We start from the raw sequence: 16304 nt of genomic DNA, 5'->3' as shown, positions 1-16304 counted from the left end.
TTGTTTCCAGCACGGCGTGCGGGGTTTGCGTGTGGTAACAGCTAACGGAATGGCTCACACGGTGCTGGCTAAGCAAGCAAAGGGCATTCCAAGCACGGACAGCCTGACTCTGAGGTGTGAAGACTGAAGCAGCACCCACCCAAGGAGGGGCGGTACCACGCTGGCCACACAGCACGCCAGGGACTGCAGACAGGAACCTCGCTGGGTCCCGGGGGCTTTCCTGGCAGGCGCTCCTGTCCCTCCCCTGGGGGGCACCAACGTGTGTGCAGAGCACAGAGCCCCACCTTGCCCAGGAGCTCAGCCTTCCCATAACCGAACAGCATGAGGGCGAAGCTGTGGTTGATGCCGTAGATGCTGCCATCCGGCTGCAGGGTGATGAGGCCGCTGATGGTGCAGAAGACCCAGACAGAAGCCAAGAAACCTCGCGCGGGGGCCGCGGTGCCCTCGTCTACTGCCTCGCTGGGGGCTTCCGACTTCAGCTTCAGACTCAGAGGGAAGGTGGTGCCGTCTCTGGCTCTGCCAACAGATCTCTGAATCTTGAGATTCTGAGAGAAAGGAACACTGCTGAGCTGCGGCAGCAAGGCCCTGCTGCCCGCTCTAGTCCCGCCCCACGCGACTGTCACGGCGACACGCAAGGACATCTCTTACCCATGAGCTACGGCAGCAAGGCCCTGCTGCCCGCTCTAGTCCCGCCCCACGCGACTGTCACGGCGACACGCAAGGACATCTCTTAGCCATGAGCTACGGCAGCAAGGCCCTGCTGCCCGCTCTGAGTCCCGCCCCACGCGACTGTCACGGCGACACGCAAGGACATCTCTTAGCCATGAGCTACGGCAGCAAGGCCCTGCTGCCCGCTCTGAGTCCCACTCCACGCGTCTGTCACGGCGACGCACAAGGACATCTCAAACCCACACTGCTTCCAGACTCAGCGTCCAGAGAGGCCCCGAGCGCAGTGCGCACGCGGGTTCTGGAGACACAGGTACGGGAGGGACTGGGGGCATCTGCGCTGTCCCTGCTCAGGTCCGCGGCATGCTGGCCTCCACAGGCTGCACCCCCTGGCTCCTCAGAGAGAGGAAAGAGCACATCTCTTGGCCTTGGGGTCCCCACGGCCCCCGAGCAAGTGGCCCCAGGCCCTTACCCACTCCCGTCCCGCCAGCTTTGGGGCGGTGGCTTGTGACCTCCGGGTGGCCACTTGCCTTCCCACCACACGGCAGAGTCCCCGCGTGGTGTGATCTGCTGCAACTGCACGGAGGGAAATCCAGCAGGACCCTCCCCAGGCCTCTGCCCACACTGCTCACCTGCGGGTTCAGCCCCACACGACGTGGGAGCCGCGGAGCCCTGCGGGAAGCTGGCAGCCTGCAGCCCAGCCCAGAACCCAGGGACTTCCCCAGCGCCGCGCCTGGCTGCAGTCAAATCCGGAGCCCAGGCTCTCCAGAAAAGGTGTAAGCCACGGCCAGCTACCCTGAACAGCACTGAGGGCCAGGCCCCTTTCTGCTGGCTCCATCTGCTTCCCAGGTGAGCCAGCTCCTAGGACAACCCCCAGGGTACACGCCCCTCATGTCATGTGGTACACTCGTGTGCAGATGCACACCTGGCAGAGGGAACGCACCATCTCATGACATGCAGAACATGTGCGCAGACACACACCTGGCCCAGGGAACAGCCACCTCACATCTCATGATATGCGGGTCTGCAGACACATGCCCCTCACATGATGTAGTACACATGTGTGCAGACACAGGCCTGGCCCAGGGGCCACGCCCCCTCAGAGAGGTGGTACACATGTGTGCAGACACAGGTCTAGCCCAGGGGACACACCTCCTCATGTGATATGGTACACATGTGTGCGGACACAGGTCTGGCCCGGGGGACACACCCCCTCAGTGAGGTGGTACACACGTGTGCAGACACAGGCCTGGCCCAGGGGACACGCCCCCTCAGTGAGGTGGTACACACGTGTGCAGACACAGGTCTGGCCTGGGGACACACCTCCTCATGTGATGTGGTACACATTTGTGCAGACACAGGTCTGGCCCAGGGGACATGCCCCCTCAGTGAGGTGGTACACATGTGTGCAGACACAGGTCTGGCCCAGGGGACACGCCCCCTCAGTGAGGTGGTACACATTTGTGCAGACACAGGTCTGGCCCGGGGTACACACCCCCTCAGAGAGGTGGTACACATGTCAGACACAGGTCTGGCCCAGGGGACACGCCCCCTCAGTGAGGTGGTACACACGTGTGCAGACACAGGTCTGGCCTGGGAACACACCTCCTCATGTGATGTGGTACACATTTGTGCAGACACAGGTCTGGCCCAGGGGACACGCCCCCTCAGTGAGGTGGTACACATTTGTGCAGACACAGGTCTGGCCCAGGGGACACGCCCCCTCAGTGAGGTGGTACACATTTGTGCAGACACAGGTCTGGCCCAGGGGACACGCCCCCTCAGTGAGGTGGCACACACGTGTGCAGACACAGGCCTGGCCCAGGGGACACGCCCCCTCATGTGATGTGGTACACATGTGTGCAGACACAGGTCTGGCCCGGGGGACACGCCCCCTCAGTGAGGTGGTACACATTTGTGCAGACACAGGTCTGGCCCGGGGTACACACCCCCTCAGAGAGGTGGTACACATGTCAGACACAGGCCTGGCCCAGGGGACACGCCCCCTCAGTGAGGTGGTACACACGTGTGCAGACACAGGTCTGGCCTGGGAACACACCTCCTCATGTGATGTGGTACACATTTGTGCAGACACAGGTCTGGCCCAGGGGACATGCCCCCTCAGTGAGGTGGTACACATTTGTGCAGACACAGGTCTGGCCCGGGGTACACACCCCCTCAGAGAGGTGGTACACATGTCAGACACAGGCCTGGCCCAGGGGACACGCCCCCTCAGTGAGGTGGTACACACGTGTGCAGACACAGGTCTGGCCTGGGAACACACCTCCTCATGTGATGTGGTACACATTTGTGCAGACACAGGTCTGGCCCAGGGGACACGCCCCCTCAGTGAGGTGGCACACACGTGTGCAGACACAGGTCTGGCCCAGGGGACACGCCCCCTCAGTGAGGTGGCACACACGTGTGCAGACACAGGTCTGGCCCAGGGGACACGCCCCCTCAGTGAGGTGGCACACACGTGTGCAGACACAGGCCTGGGGTGGGCCTTGCTTATGCTCTGACCCAGCAGGTGACCACAGGCCCCCTCAGGGGTGGGGCTGCTGTGAGGCTCTGATGGCTGCCACTTCAGAGAAGTTCAGGACACAGAGGGACAAAGGTGGGTGCGGGGAGCTGTCACCAACAGGGCTAAACCGCGTCAGATGGCAAAAGACAAGCTCAGAGCCCAGACCTGAGTGTCTCTCTGGGTGGCCTGAGAGGAAAGAGCTGACCTAGACAAGATGACCTGACAAGGCTCCTCCCACAGGGGTGGGGATGGGACGTAAGCTGAAATCTTGGCCATCAGGTCCCCTGTGTGAAGGCCACAATGGGAGACGGGGCACCCAGAGCACCTGGGGAGGAGACGGGGACACTTGGGGGCTACAGGGAAACCTGGGGGAGACAGGAGCACGCGGGGGGATGGGGACACTTGGGGGAGACAGGAGCACTTGGGGGAGACGGGGACACCTGGGGGAGACGGGGACACCTGGGGGAGATGGGGACACCTGGGGGAGACAGGAGAACCTGGGGGGGACGGGGACACCTGGGGAGGACGGGGACACCTGGGGGTTACAGGGAAACCTGGGGGAGACAGGAGCACCCGGGGGGATGGGGACACTTGGGGGAGACAGGAGCACCTGGGGGTTACAGGGAAACCTGGGGGAGTCGGGGACACCTGGGGGAGTCGGGGACACCTGGGGGAGATGGGGACACCTGGGGGGGACGGGGACACCTGGGGGAGACAGGAGAACCTGGGGGGGACGGGGACACCTGGGGGAGTCGGGGACACCTGGGGGAGATGGGGACACCTGGGGGGGACGGGGACACCTGGGGAGGACGGGGACACCTGGGGGAGACAGGAGCACCTGGGGGGGATGGGGACACCTGGGGGAGACAGGAGCACCTGGGGGGGACGGGGACACCTGGGGGGGATGGGGACACCTGGGGGTAGATGGGGACACCTGGGGGAGATGGGGACACCTGGGGGGGACAGGGACACCTGTTGAAGATGGGCACACCTAGGGGTAGATGGGGACACCTGGGGGTAGATAGGGACACCTGGGGGGGACGGGGACACCTAGGGGGGACAAGGACACCTGGGGGGGACGGGGACACCTGGGGAGGACGGGGACACCTGGGGGGGACGGGGACACCTGGGGGTAGATGGGGACACCTGGGGGAGATGGGGACACCTGGGGGAGATGGGGACATCTGGGGGAGATGGGGACACCTGGGGGGGACAGGGACACCTGGGGGGGACGGGGACACCTGGGGGGGACGGGGACACCTGGGGGAGATGGGGACATCTGGGGGAGATGGGGACATCTGGGGGGGACAGGGACACCTGTTGAAGATGGGCACACCTGGGGGTAGATGGGGACACCTGGGGGGGGACGGGGACACCTGGGGGGGGCGGGGACACCTGGGGGTAGATGGGGTCACCTGGGGGGATTCAATCACTAACAGCCTCAGCCTGCACCCTAGACCACCTCCCCCTGCAGCTGCCCACCCTCCTGCCCAGCACAGCTGTCCCTCCTGAGGGACAGCCTGCCCATCATTCCTCCCTGCCCCCAGTATAGAGACCCCAGCAGAGGACCGAGGGCACCAGGGTGGTCAGCTGGGGCACCACACGGGCTCTGCTCAGAGAGATCGGGTCAGAGCACTCCCACCTCAGGATGCTCCTGGGGTCGGGGGCCCTTGGCCTGCTCCTCAGCTGTGGATTTGCACTGAAAACATGACACCACCACGGGTTCAGCCACCAGGGTCCTACCTTTGGGACTTGCTGGCCGGGTGGAGGGAGCTGCACGGACGGAATCAGGTCTGTGATGCGCTGCCCGACCACTTCCTCTGCAGACACAAACCCGTGGAGGTGGGCAAAGAGGCGGTCACAGGCTGTGATGGTTCCCTGGAGAGAAGCCAGGGCTTGAGCATGCAGCAGAGGTCTTGGTACCCCGCTCTACCCACACGGAACCACACACCTCCAGCCAAAACCAAGTCACTCGCACGTGCCAGAGGCGCGCGCACAAGTCTCCGCACATGAGTGTCCCCACACAGCCCGCTCCTCCGGCCAGGGCTCTCCTGAGGCCCGGCCCCTGCAGGCCCATCCCGAGGATGCGGCAGCAGCACCTGAGCACGGCACTGTCCCAGCACCACCTCTCCTGGGCTCTGTGCACTTTTTGTTGAAACAGTCCAGGTTCACGGGTGGGGACACCGAGGCAGGGGAGAGTAGGTTCTTTTCCCGAGCACATCCCGGCCAGAGCCGCCCCTGGACGCCTCACTCTTCCCGAAGGCGCAGATGGGGACAGCACTGGCAAGGTGTGGGCAGGGGCGGGGGGCATGGGGTTCCACATGTGTCACACACAGCGAAACCACAGGCGGCCAAGACACACCCAGACTCACATCGCTCTGGAAGGAGACCCAGGCTGAGACCCTCTCCACGGGCTCCAGGACCACCACGCAGCACAGGCTGTGCTCCTGCCGCACCTTCTTCATCCACACGGAGACGGCGATCTTCTCGCCGCCACGGCTGACGATGTCCACCTGTGACACAGGCAGGCTGGCACCGGCTCCCAGGGAGGGCGTCCCAGGCTCCAGCACTGTGACGCTGTCGGCCTGTGCTCACCTGCCTCCCTGCAAAACTACCCAGACACAAACAAGGACTCTGATACGAAGGTACAGCCTCGAGCAGATGTCTTACAAAGGGAGTGGACTTTTCTCGTCCTTAGCTGCATGGTAACATCGTGGGAGAAAGAAGCAGTACCCATTATTCCTCTTTCCTTTTTTTTTTTTTTTTTAAAGATTTATTTACTAATTGAAAGGCAGAGGGACATAGAGAGACAGAGAGATCTTCCACCCACTGATTCACTCCCCCAAATGCCCACAACAGTCATTGCTGGGCCAGGCTGAAGCCGGAAGCCAGGAGCTCCAACTAAGTCTCCCTCATGGGTGGCAGGAGCCCAAGCACTTGGACCGGCACCACTGCCTCCCAAGCACATCTGCAGGAGGCTGGATCAGAGCGTGGCGTAGCCAGGACCCAACCCAGGCACTGCGGTGGATCGCAGGCATCCCTGCTGTGCCACAAAGCCTGCCCATCATCGTTTCTTAAAGAAACAGATACCAGTACATGCCAAACATCTGAACCAGGAATTTTCTGATGCAACTGGTCCTAAGGTCCTTTCACGCCATGAGCCAGCCCTGCACATATGGCGCAGTGCCCAGCAATGGGTGGGCAGAGCAGGTCACACACCAGCGGCCCTCACATGGAACAAACAATGTGTAGCCTCACTGTGACATCAGTGAGGACAGCGACACTGTCTCATCTCTCAGAGCCTCCTGGCCTGCACAACACCGGCAAAGAAAGCGAGGGCTCTGAGACACGCACGGTGCCTCCCTGACCCCATCCCAGCTGAGGCAGGAAACTGTTCCTGTTTCAGTGCAGGGCGCTACAGCTGCGGGCGCCCCTGACCCCTGGGTACAGCTCAAAGCCGGCCCCCATACGGCTCTGGCCGTCACCTCCACTCACCACGGTGCCAAATACCACTGCAACACGGCCATCTGCCTCCACGTGTTCCTCACTGAGAGCCTCGACCACGTGGGAATCCGACTTCAGGAAGAACTGTGTGAGCTTCTGGCCAATCAGGTCATGGCTGCTGTACCCCAGGAGGCTGCAAGCTTTATCGTTGGCCACCAGGATCTGAGGAGATGCAAAGCGGGGACACAAAAGTCACAAACTCCTGAACACAGCTGAGCAGAGCCTGACACAGGGACCTGGCTTCCGCAGTATGTACCAGCATCCCACACCCCCTGACTCCACGCCCCAAGGCTCACACCAAAGCTCTCATGGCCTTGGGGACCACACCTTGGTGGTGGTAGAGACGGCGGGAAGGGGGAAAGATGGAAACAGGTCACAGCTGACCATACCCATCAACTTCCCCAGCAGAAATGGCCACCAGACACCAAGGTGGCGAGGACAGCAGGAACTGGACCTCGCTCCCTCCCGTCCCAGGGGCTCGGAGGTGTGCGGCACAGGTGGCGAGGACAGCAGGAACTGGACCTCGCTCCCTCCCGTCCCAGGGGCTCGGAGGTGTGCGGCACAGGTGGCGAGGACAGCAGGAACTGGACCTCGCTCCCTCCAGTCCCAGGGGCTCGGAGGTGTGTGGCACAGGTGACGAGGACAGCAGGAACTGGACCTCGCTCTCTCCCATCCCAGGGGCTCGGAGGTGTGCGGCACAGGTGGCGAGGACAGCAGGAACTGGACCTCGCTCCCTCCCGTCCCAGGGGCTCGGAGGTGTGCGGCGCAGGCGCGTTCTGCAGGTGTTTAAGCGTTGGAATCCCTCCTGAATCAGCTGCGCACTCTAGCAGGCATGTCGAACAACGCCCTTCACCCTCTGCTTCCATCTCCACCTCCAAAGGGGATTCTCCAAGCCTTTATCCCTCTCGCTACTAAACCCGTATAACCAAGCGCGTCTCTAACGGCACCTAAGACGCACACGTCACGCTGTGTCAGCTCCCAGGACCCAGGCCTGCTCCTACAGTTGGGGCTCAAAGCAAACGAGCAAGCACCTCTGTGGTCTTGGCGTCCACGGTGAAGACGGCCTTGTTGGGGTTGCTCACGGGGGTGGGCAGCAGGGGCGTGGGCCAACCGGCAGAGAAGCCGCGCAGCAGGGAGCAGCAGGACGCGCTGCTGCAGGAGCCCAGCCGGTCGGCATGCTCGGGCGTCGGCGGGCAGTACAGTCGGCTGGTGCAGATGTTCTGAGCAGCCAGTGACGACAGGCAGTAGGAGCTCCACCTGTCCTCTGCAGGGAGAGGAGAGGTGCTCACTGCCCAGACCCGCAGAGCCCGCAGGGCCCAGGGACCCAGCTACCTGCAGGGCTGCTGCCCCCCTGTATCCAAACCCTGTCCCCAGGAATCCACTCACAGCCTTCCAAGGCTCGGGAGCCACACGGGGCAACGTCCTCTCAGAGCCTCACGCAGAGAGACCCCAGGGGTCTGCATCAGTTCCAGGCCCCACCCCAAGCAGGAGCTCTGGCTCACAAATGTTCCCTCTTGGGGCCGGCGCTGTGGCACAGCAGGCTAAGCTGCTGCTTGTGAGGCCAACATGCCACACGAACACCAGTTCAGGTCCCAGCTGCTCTGCTTCAGATCCAGCTCCCTGCTAATGAGCCTGGGAAAGCAGTGGGAAATGCCCATGTGCTTGGGACCCTGCACCCACACGGGAAACCTGGGTGGAGTTCCTGGCTCCTGGCTTCAGCCCGGCCCAGTCACGGCCATCGCAGCCACCTGGGAGTGAACAAATGGATAGATGATATCTGTCTCTGTCTCTCTCCCTCCATCCCTCTAACTTTGCCTTTCAAATAAATCTTAAAAAAAAAAAAAAAAAAAAAAAAAAGTCCCCTCTCTCCTGCTTCAGTCACTCCGAGAACCTTGTCCCTAGAAAGGATCTCACAATTCAGGGGCCACTGCAGGCCACCCCTCCTCACCTCAGCCCTGTAGGTGCTCGGCTCAGGACGTCCGCCCCGCCTTCCCCTCCCACCCCTCCCTGGCTGCAGATGCCGCGACTCCGGCAGGGACACCTCCGGCCCTCCCTCTCCCCTGGGCTCAGTGCACTTCCCTCGACTCCTCAGCTCTCTTCTGCCCCCCTCATCCAGGCCCCAGACTTCCTCAGTTAGTGACCTCACTTCCGCCCCTCTGAGACCGGCCAGGCCCCAGCTCCGGCCTCCAGCTTACCCCCTTGCTCCCAGTCACCTGCCGGCAGGATTCCCCTAAACCAATGGGCCGCGCATTGCTCTGCTGAGCGTGTGCCAGGCCAGCGTCCAGGGAAGCCACCTCCCGAGGGGCCCGCAGCACCTCTGCCCTCTCCACAGGGCCACGGCTCGGCTGGGCATGTCTTGCAGCTCGGGCCACCAGCTCCACTCGACACCCTTCCGTCCTGTCCTCCAGGCCACCTCGGCCATCTCAACATCACACACTCCCTGCTGCCTCCCGACACCCACAGAAAGCAAGGTGCCGCCCCTTCTTCCCCGTGAACCAGGGCCCCGGCTGTTGGCTCAGCAGGCCCCAGCTGATTCTTGCTGGTGCCCACGGCTCCAGCTCCGCCCTGGCAGCACCCACTGTGCAGCTGGCGGCCCTCGTGCCTGTCTCTGGCGGTGGAAACTGCTCTGGGGGAGGGGCTGCCTTCTCGGAGTCCAGGCGGAAGCCTGCACCTGCCCTGTGGGGCCCCTGCGTATTCACCGAGCCAACTGAGCCAGAGTGTCTTTCTCTGCGACACAGCCCAGGCCGGGACAATGCTCTCACACCCTAAGAGAAGTGACACTCTGCGCTGACTTGACCCAGGAAAGTGGACGCAATCCCAGCAGCTGCCCAGGGAGGACAGGGCACGCCGCATGCCCCTGGGAGAGCAAGGCCACAGTGGGCCCGACGCCTCCTCACACGGAACTGACTCTGCTGGCCAAAGGATCTGGGGGCAGGAGCCACTGAGCAACTCCACATCTCCGTTTTCAGCACCGATGCCCACGGTGGTGGAGGCCGGTACCAGAGAGCGCCGTTCTGCTCTGGCAGAGCTTGGAAAGCCCGTTCTTCCTGCTCAGGTGCCTGTGGGCCATGGCCGGGGCCCGGCAATCCACGGGGCTCGGTGTGGCGGGGCTCTCCGCAGGGGCTGGCACGGGGAGGCTCCCAGACAGGCATCTCCGGTCCTCTTCAAAGGCTTCCATGGGGGAGGGTGGCCCAGTCACTGAGCTTCGACCCTCACGGCGTCACCTGGCCTCCTAGAAAACAAAGTGTGGCTGACTCCCGGCTGTGGTGGGGGTGCTTCGGCCAGCAGGCCCCCAGCCTGACTCCTGAAGCTGCACTTCAGAGAAAGGCACGGGAGTACGGGAAAGCAGAGCCGGGGGCACGGAGGGAGCAGGGAGCTGCAGGGCCACACAGGCAGAGATGGCCACTGGGACCCCCGGAACCGCCTGCTCCCCTGGCCCCAGCTTTCCCCACAGCTCCTGGGAACTTCCAATAAACACAGGCCACAGCTGAGAGTCTACATCCCCTGGAGATGGACCTGTAGACCCAAACACAGAAAGTGAAAGTAACACAGGAGATGCCACACACCCTGCAGCGAGCCCCACCGATGACAATGCCTGTGCACTACAGGGCAGCGACGCGTGAGCGCCCTCAGCTGCACCCTGTGCGTGCGTCACACACGTGCAGGACAGCAGACAGCTCCACCCCGCGCGGTAACAGCACTGCAAACACAAGGGCGCACTCACAAACCTTGTCCTCAGGCCGGACTCAACAAGGAGGAAGAGTCCTGTGCTAGAAGGGGCCCCACCTGGGCATCCAGGCTCTTCACAAAGGACAACAGGACACCGCGGCCGACGCCAGACCACCAGCAGCAGCTCCCCCGTGACGTGCAGAGACCACAGGGCCAAGACACATGTTCCTGGGTCTGCAGCCCATTTAACCTGTGTCTTCTACGGCCTGTTTGGATGTCGACACCTCGCCCAGACCCTTAGATGGACAGAACATTGAGGGCATCCCAGCCAGAGAGTGAAGCGTCACCATCAGAGTACGCCACAGAGCTGCAGGAGCTCTAACGCACGGGGGTGCTGGCATCCACCCAGGCTCAGCCACAGCCACCCGTAACTGCAGCTCCCCTGCCCAGACAGGGCCCAGCTGAGAGCCTGGGGCTGGAACACCAACACAAGAGCCCTGGGGACGTGACGCACCCGTAACACTTCTAAACACAACAGGAGAAAGATCTTCAGTGGTTTCTTAGGCAAGACACAAGAAGCATCAACCATAACAGAAAGACTGGCGGGGCCAGCACTGTGGGACAGCTTAAGCAGCACTGTCAACCCATATGGGCACCGGTTTGAGTCCCGGCTGCTCCTCTTCCGATCCAGCTCTCATGCTGTGGCCTGGGAAAGCAGCAGTGATGGCCCAAGTCTTGTGCCCCTGCACCTGCATGGAACTCCCAGAAGCTCCTGGCTCTTGGCTTCCGATCAACACAGCTCCAGCCACTGTGGCCATCTGGGGAGTGAACCAGCAGATGGAAGACCTCTCTGTCTCTCCCCCTCTCTGTCTGTAACTCTACCTCTCAAATAAATAAATATTAAAAAAAAAAAAAAAGAGTCAACCCAAACACAATGCCTCTGCCATTTAAAAACCAAAAAGGGGGCAGGCACTTGGCCTAGCACACCAGGCGCGAGTGAACACACTGGCTGCAGCTTCCTGCTGATGCAGAGCCTGGGTCCCTGCCACCGAAGGGAGACCTGGACTGAGCTCCCCGCTTCCTGCTTTGGCCCCAGCCCAGCCACAGCCGCTGCAGACATTCAAAAAGTAAACCAAGGGATGGAGGAGCAAGCTCTTTGTAGGACAAATTCCTTTCTAATTTAAATAAAGAGAAAAGACAAGCCATTGGCTTGGAGAAAATATTCGTAATACCTGTACCTGACACAAGGCTTGTCACTGGAATAAAGAACTCTCATGGCTCAGTCATAAGGAGGCACAGCGCAGTCTTCGTTACAACGGGCAAAGGCTCTGAGTGGACGTGTTGCCACAGACACGCGTGGGCAAAAGCTTTGAACGGATGTGTTGCCACAGACACACGTGGGCAAAGGCTCTGAGTGGACGTGTTGCCACAGACATGCGTGGGCAAAGGCTTTGAACGGACGTGTTGCCACAGACACGTGTGGACAAAGGCTCTGAATGGACGTGTTGCCACAGACACGCGTGGGCAAAGGCTCTGAGTGGACGTGTTGCCACAGACACGCGTGGGCAAAGGCTCTGAATGGACGTGTTGTCATAGACATGCGTGGGCAAAGGCTTTGAACTGACGTGTTGCCACAGACACGCGTGGGCAAAGGCTTTGAACAGACATGTTGTCATAGACACTCATGGGCAAGGGCTTTGAACGGACATGTTGTCATAGATACACGTGGGCAAAGGCTCTGAATGGACGTGTTGTCATAGACACGCATGGGCAAAGGCTCTGAATGGACGTGTTGTCATAGACACGCATGGGCAAAGGCTCTGAATGGACGTGTTGTCATAGATACACGTGGGCAAAGGCTCTGAATGGACGTGTTGTCATAGATACACGTGGGCAAAGGCTCTGAATGGACGTGTTGTCATAGACACGCATGGGCAAAGGCTCTGAATGGACGTGTTGTCATAGACACGCATGGGCAAAGGCTCTGAATGGACGTGTTGTCATAGATACACGTGGGCAAAGGCTTTGAACGGACATGTTGTCATAGACACGCATGGGCAAAGGCTTTGAATGGCCGTGTTGCCTCAGACATGCGTGGTAAGAGCTCCTCGTCTTGCCATCAGGGCAGGCAGACTGAGCCTGCAGCAAGCCGTCTCTCGCTGCTCAGCCGCCAGACCACTAACTGTCGAGAAAACGAGAACACGCAGTATTGCCACGCACTCCGAGCACCGGGCCTCTCCCGGGTCGATAGGAATCCATGTGGCCCCCACCTTGGAAAGCAGGACAAAGCAGCTGCACCCCAGTACTCGCCATGAGAAGACAGCTCACGCGTGCATCCACGCCTGCTGACCACAGCGCCAGCCAAAGCAGCTCCAAAGAGAAACAAATGTCAATTCACATGTCTGGCCATCAACAGGAGACAATGAATCCACCCCCACAAGGAAGATGAACCAACTCGGCACACACACGATGACGTGGGTGAATCTCAGGACCCCACACTGCGCAGCGACAGTCAGAGACAAACGGCCTGCGCGGGGGCACTCCAGCTGCACACAGCCCTGGAGAGCAGGCCAGCAGCGGGCAGGGAAGGCGCTGGCCAAGACACGGCTCGCGGAGCCTCGGGGTAACGGAGCAGCTCTGCCTGCGCTGAGGCCTGACGTCCAGCTCACGCTCACCCAACTCTGACCAGAGAGGGGCACGTTTTACCAGACGCAAATTAGGTCTCAATAAAGTTAATTCTTAAAATGCCAGAAAATAGGCAGGTCACAGCTGAAAAGAAAAGTCGTGAATTACAAGACGTACTGGAACCAGCGACCCAGCGTCCAACACAGAGTCCGGAGTAAAAGTGACAGAGCGCAGTGGAGAGAACGCAACGCACAGCCACGGGACGGCGGCCGCGCGGCGGGCCTACCTGCTGGGTGACGAGCAGGGCATCTTCGACAGCAAATGCGGACTCGAGTTCCTGGAACCAGGGCCGCTGCTGATCGCACGCAGTGGGGTGGGGAGGGGGGCTCTTAGCCTACCAGTGGGGAACTCAAGAAAGGAGGTGCACAGCAGTGAAGCCGCGGGGTGGACGCCCACGTCCTGTATCAGAGTGGCTGTTTCCAGAGCTGGCTCCACTTCTGATTCCAGCTCCCACGCGTGCACGTGCTGGGAGGCTACAGCCGACGGTTCAGCGCCTGGGTCCCCGCTAGCCACGTGGGAGACCAGATGCAGTTTCTGATTATGGCCTAGCCCAGCCCCAGCTGTTGTAGGCATCTGGGGAGTGAACCAACCAACAGATTGGTTTCTCAGATTTTTTTCTCTCTCTCTGCCTTCCAAATAAAATGAAAATAAATTAAAAAAAAAAAAAACTCAAAGTGCCGTGTTGGAAAGGCCAGGCGGGAGGAACAGGGCACAGCCACAGGCCTGCGAGTTGTGGACGCCTGAGGCGTGACAGGGAGGGCTGCCTCACTGACCACACACGGGCCACTAACCTGCATGTGCTGGGGCAACTCCCTGGCCAGACAGGAACGGACAAAAACAGCATTCAACACGGCACACACAGGGAGCAGTGCCCAGGGTACACAGAGAACCCTGAAGGAAAGAACGTGACCACCCACAAGGCCTCGGGGTAAGCAGACGTCTTCCCAACCAAGACACAAGCAGCTCTAGCCACCAAATCAGTGATCAATTTAGCATAAAAATTCAGAACATCTGCTCACAAAAAATTCCACGAGGGACAAGCACAGCTTAGGAGGATATCTGCAGCACATATGTTACAGGGACCGGCTATCCAGGACAGTTCCAAAAGGTGAAAATGTTAATGTTTAAAAACTTTAGGCCGGTGCCGCGGCTCACTAGGCCAATCCTCCGCCTTGCGGTGCCGGCACACCGGGTTCTAGTCCCGGTCGGGGTGCCGGATTCTGTCCCGGTCGCTCCTCTTCCTGTCCAGCTCTCTGCTGTGGCCCGGGAGTGCAGTGGAGGATGGCCCAAGTGCTTGGGCCCTGCACCCACATGGGAGACCAGGAGGAAGCACCTGGCTCCTGGCTTCGGATCAGCGCGGTGCGCCGTCTGCAGCAGCCATTGGGGTGCGAGCCAACGGAAAAGGAAGACCTTTCTATCTCTCTCTCACTGTCCACTCTGCCTGTCAGGAAAAACAAAACAACTTGAAAAGATACAAGACCAGTAGAAAAATGCCAAGACGTACGGACGGAGTTTCAGAAAACAGGAAACCCAGGGGCCGTGAACCTGTGCTGGGCTCCTTAGCGCGATCCGACTCCCACCTCCCCACCAGCACCACATGCTAGCCATGGCAGACCGTGCAAAGGCCTGGGCTGGGCGAGACCTCCGGCCGACGCTCGCCGCCTCCGACAGCATCCTCCAGCCTCGCACCCATGTTAGAGAAACTCGTGCACAGGGCGAGAAGACACGAGCTATTCCGGGCAGCAAGGCCGACCCAGCAAAGGGACAAGGAAGGAAGAAATGAGACCGCCCCAGCACTCAGCAGGGAGAGAAGTCATCGTAGATTCTGGAACCTTTAGGCTACGGACTGCAGCCGGGAAATCGAAGGAGCTACACAAAACAGGGATACACAAAACAGGGATACCTCTTAGAACCTACCGAGCAGAAAAAGCAAACCAAGCTCCAGAAAGCTGAGCGGTGGGCCACTTCCCTTACAAGGCAAGCCGGAAGGTAAACACAGGGCTGAGAGCCGCTGCCTGCCGGGCCGGCATCCTGGGTCCCGGCTGCTCCACCACCAGTGCAGCTCCCTGCTGTGGCCTGGGGAAGCAGCGGGGACGGCCCAGCTGCCTGGGCCCCTGCACCCCCGTGGGAGACCTGGAGGAAGCTCCTGGCTCCTGGCTTCCGCCGGCCGGCTGGGGAATAAGTCAGCTGATGGAAGACAGACCTCTGTGTCTCTCCTCTCCGTGTGGAACGCCTCCAAACAAATAAATACCACCCCCTCCCCGAAGAAAAGCCCTAGCGCTGTCCAGACACATTGCCGGCAAAAGGAAAGAACCGGGAGGCGGGGGCAGGGAGGCGAACGCTGCTGCTACCTGGGGAGGCCGGGCCCAGGCCTCAGAGCCATCTGCGAGCCCTGCACTCCACAGCCACGGCGGGCCCGCGGGCAGAGCCCGGCTTCTCCCACCGCCCGCAGGCGCCAGCCAGGCCTGGGCTCCCAGGGCGGCATCGGGAGAGCTGAGCCCTGAGGCCACGGACAGAGGTCCAGCGACCGACGTGGACAGGCGCCCAGGGGGCCACACGCCTAGGACCAAGGTGACCAGGCCCAGCAACGTGGGACGAAGCCGGGCATGGGGAGAGGTCACAGCTACCTGGGCGAGAAAGGATGAGGTCTAAAGGGAAGCGGACCCAGCAGAGAACGCTGCACGCCGAGCTGGCCAGGCTGGCATCCCAAGCTGCCTGGGCTGGGGCCGGGGCGCCCGTGACAGCCCCACTCGGCCCGGGAAGACCGCCAGACAGCCTGCGCCCCGCACCCACGCGAGGGACCCGGGCCCGGCCGTCACGGCCATCTGCGGAGCCAACCAGCGCAAGGAAGACCGAGTGACCACAGTGTGCCCGGAGGCGTTACCAGCGTGCGGGGCCAGGGGCAAACGGCCAGAACCCCGCCGCCAGGCCGCGACCGGGAGAAAGAGCGGCGACGGCGCGCGGGCCGGGCCAGCGAGAGGGCTGCCGGTGCCCCTCGGCCCCGTGCGGGGGGACACAGGACCGACAACTACCGCCCCGGGACCGCGGGGCGCCCGCCTGCCCAGGCCCAGGGACCTCACCTAGGTTCGGCCACAGTCACACCGCCAAGATCTCCTCAGCCCGCGGGAAGGGAACCGACCCGCACTTCCAGCCTACCTGCCAATCGCAGAGCTACTCTCGTAGATTGACGGGCCCTACAGGCCAATCGCTAGCGCGGGAAGGCGGGACTAGGAGAGCCGGCGCCTAGAAGCCCGCG

General features: G+C 61.4%; 1 protein-coding gene across 15 annotated transcripts in view; it reads right to left on the bottom strand.

Moving 5' to 3' along the window:
- PASK (PAS domain containing serine/threonine kinase) overlaps positions 1-16304 on the bottom strand; it is a 36355-nt gene that overhangs the window by 18963 nt on the left and 1088 nt on the right. For 3 of the 15 annotated variants that reach the window (XR_007912750.2, XM_070069904.1, XM_070069910.1), the window contains exons 1-7: positions 16129-16238; positions 9603-9926; positions 7726-7958; positions 6686-6856; positions 5563-5703; positions 4934-5068; positions 285-545 (exon numbers count right to left, since the gene is read on the bottom strand). Coding sequence is in view for 14 of the 15 variants with exons in the window: in XM_070069904.1 (XP_069926005.1) it covers positions 285-545; positions 4934-5068; positions 5563-5703; positions 6686-6856; positions 7726-7958; positions 9603-9846 (1185 nt within the window). In the remaining variant the exon portion in view is untranslated. Of the gene's footprint in view, positions 1-284; positions 546-4933; positions 5069-5562; positions 5704-6685; positions 6857-7725; positions 7959-9602; positions 9927-13274; positions 13410-15675; positions 15812-16128; positions 16302-16304 lie in introns of those variants that run through there. The other 12 variants (XM_070069911.1, XM_070069917.1, XM_070069909.1 and 9 more) reach the window with 9 other exon arrangements.

Source organism: Oryctolagus cuniculus, chromosome 3, assembly GCF_964237555.1.
Source record: "Oryctolagus cuniculus chromosome 3, mOryCun1.1, whole genome shotgun sequence".
NCBI classification, from domain to species: Eukaryota; Metazoa; Chordata; class Mammalia; order Lagomorpha; family Leporidae; genus Oryctolagus; species Oryctolagus cuniculus.
This window is presented reverse-complemented; position numbering and strand designations above follow the sequence as displayed.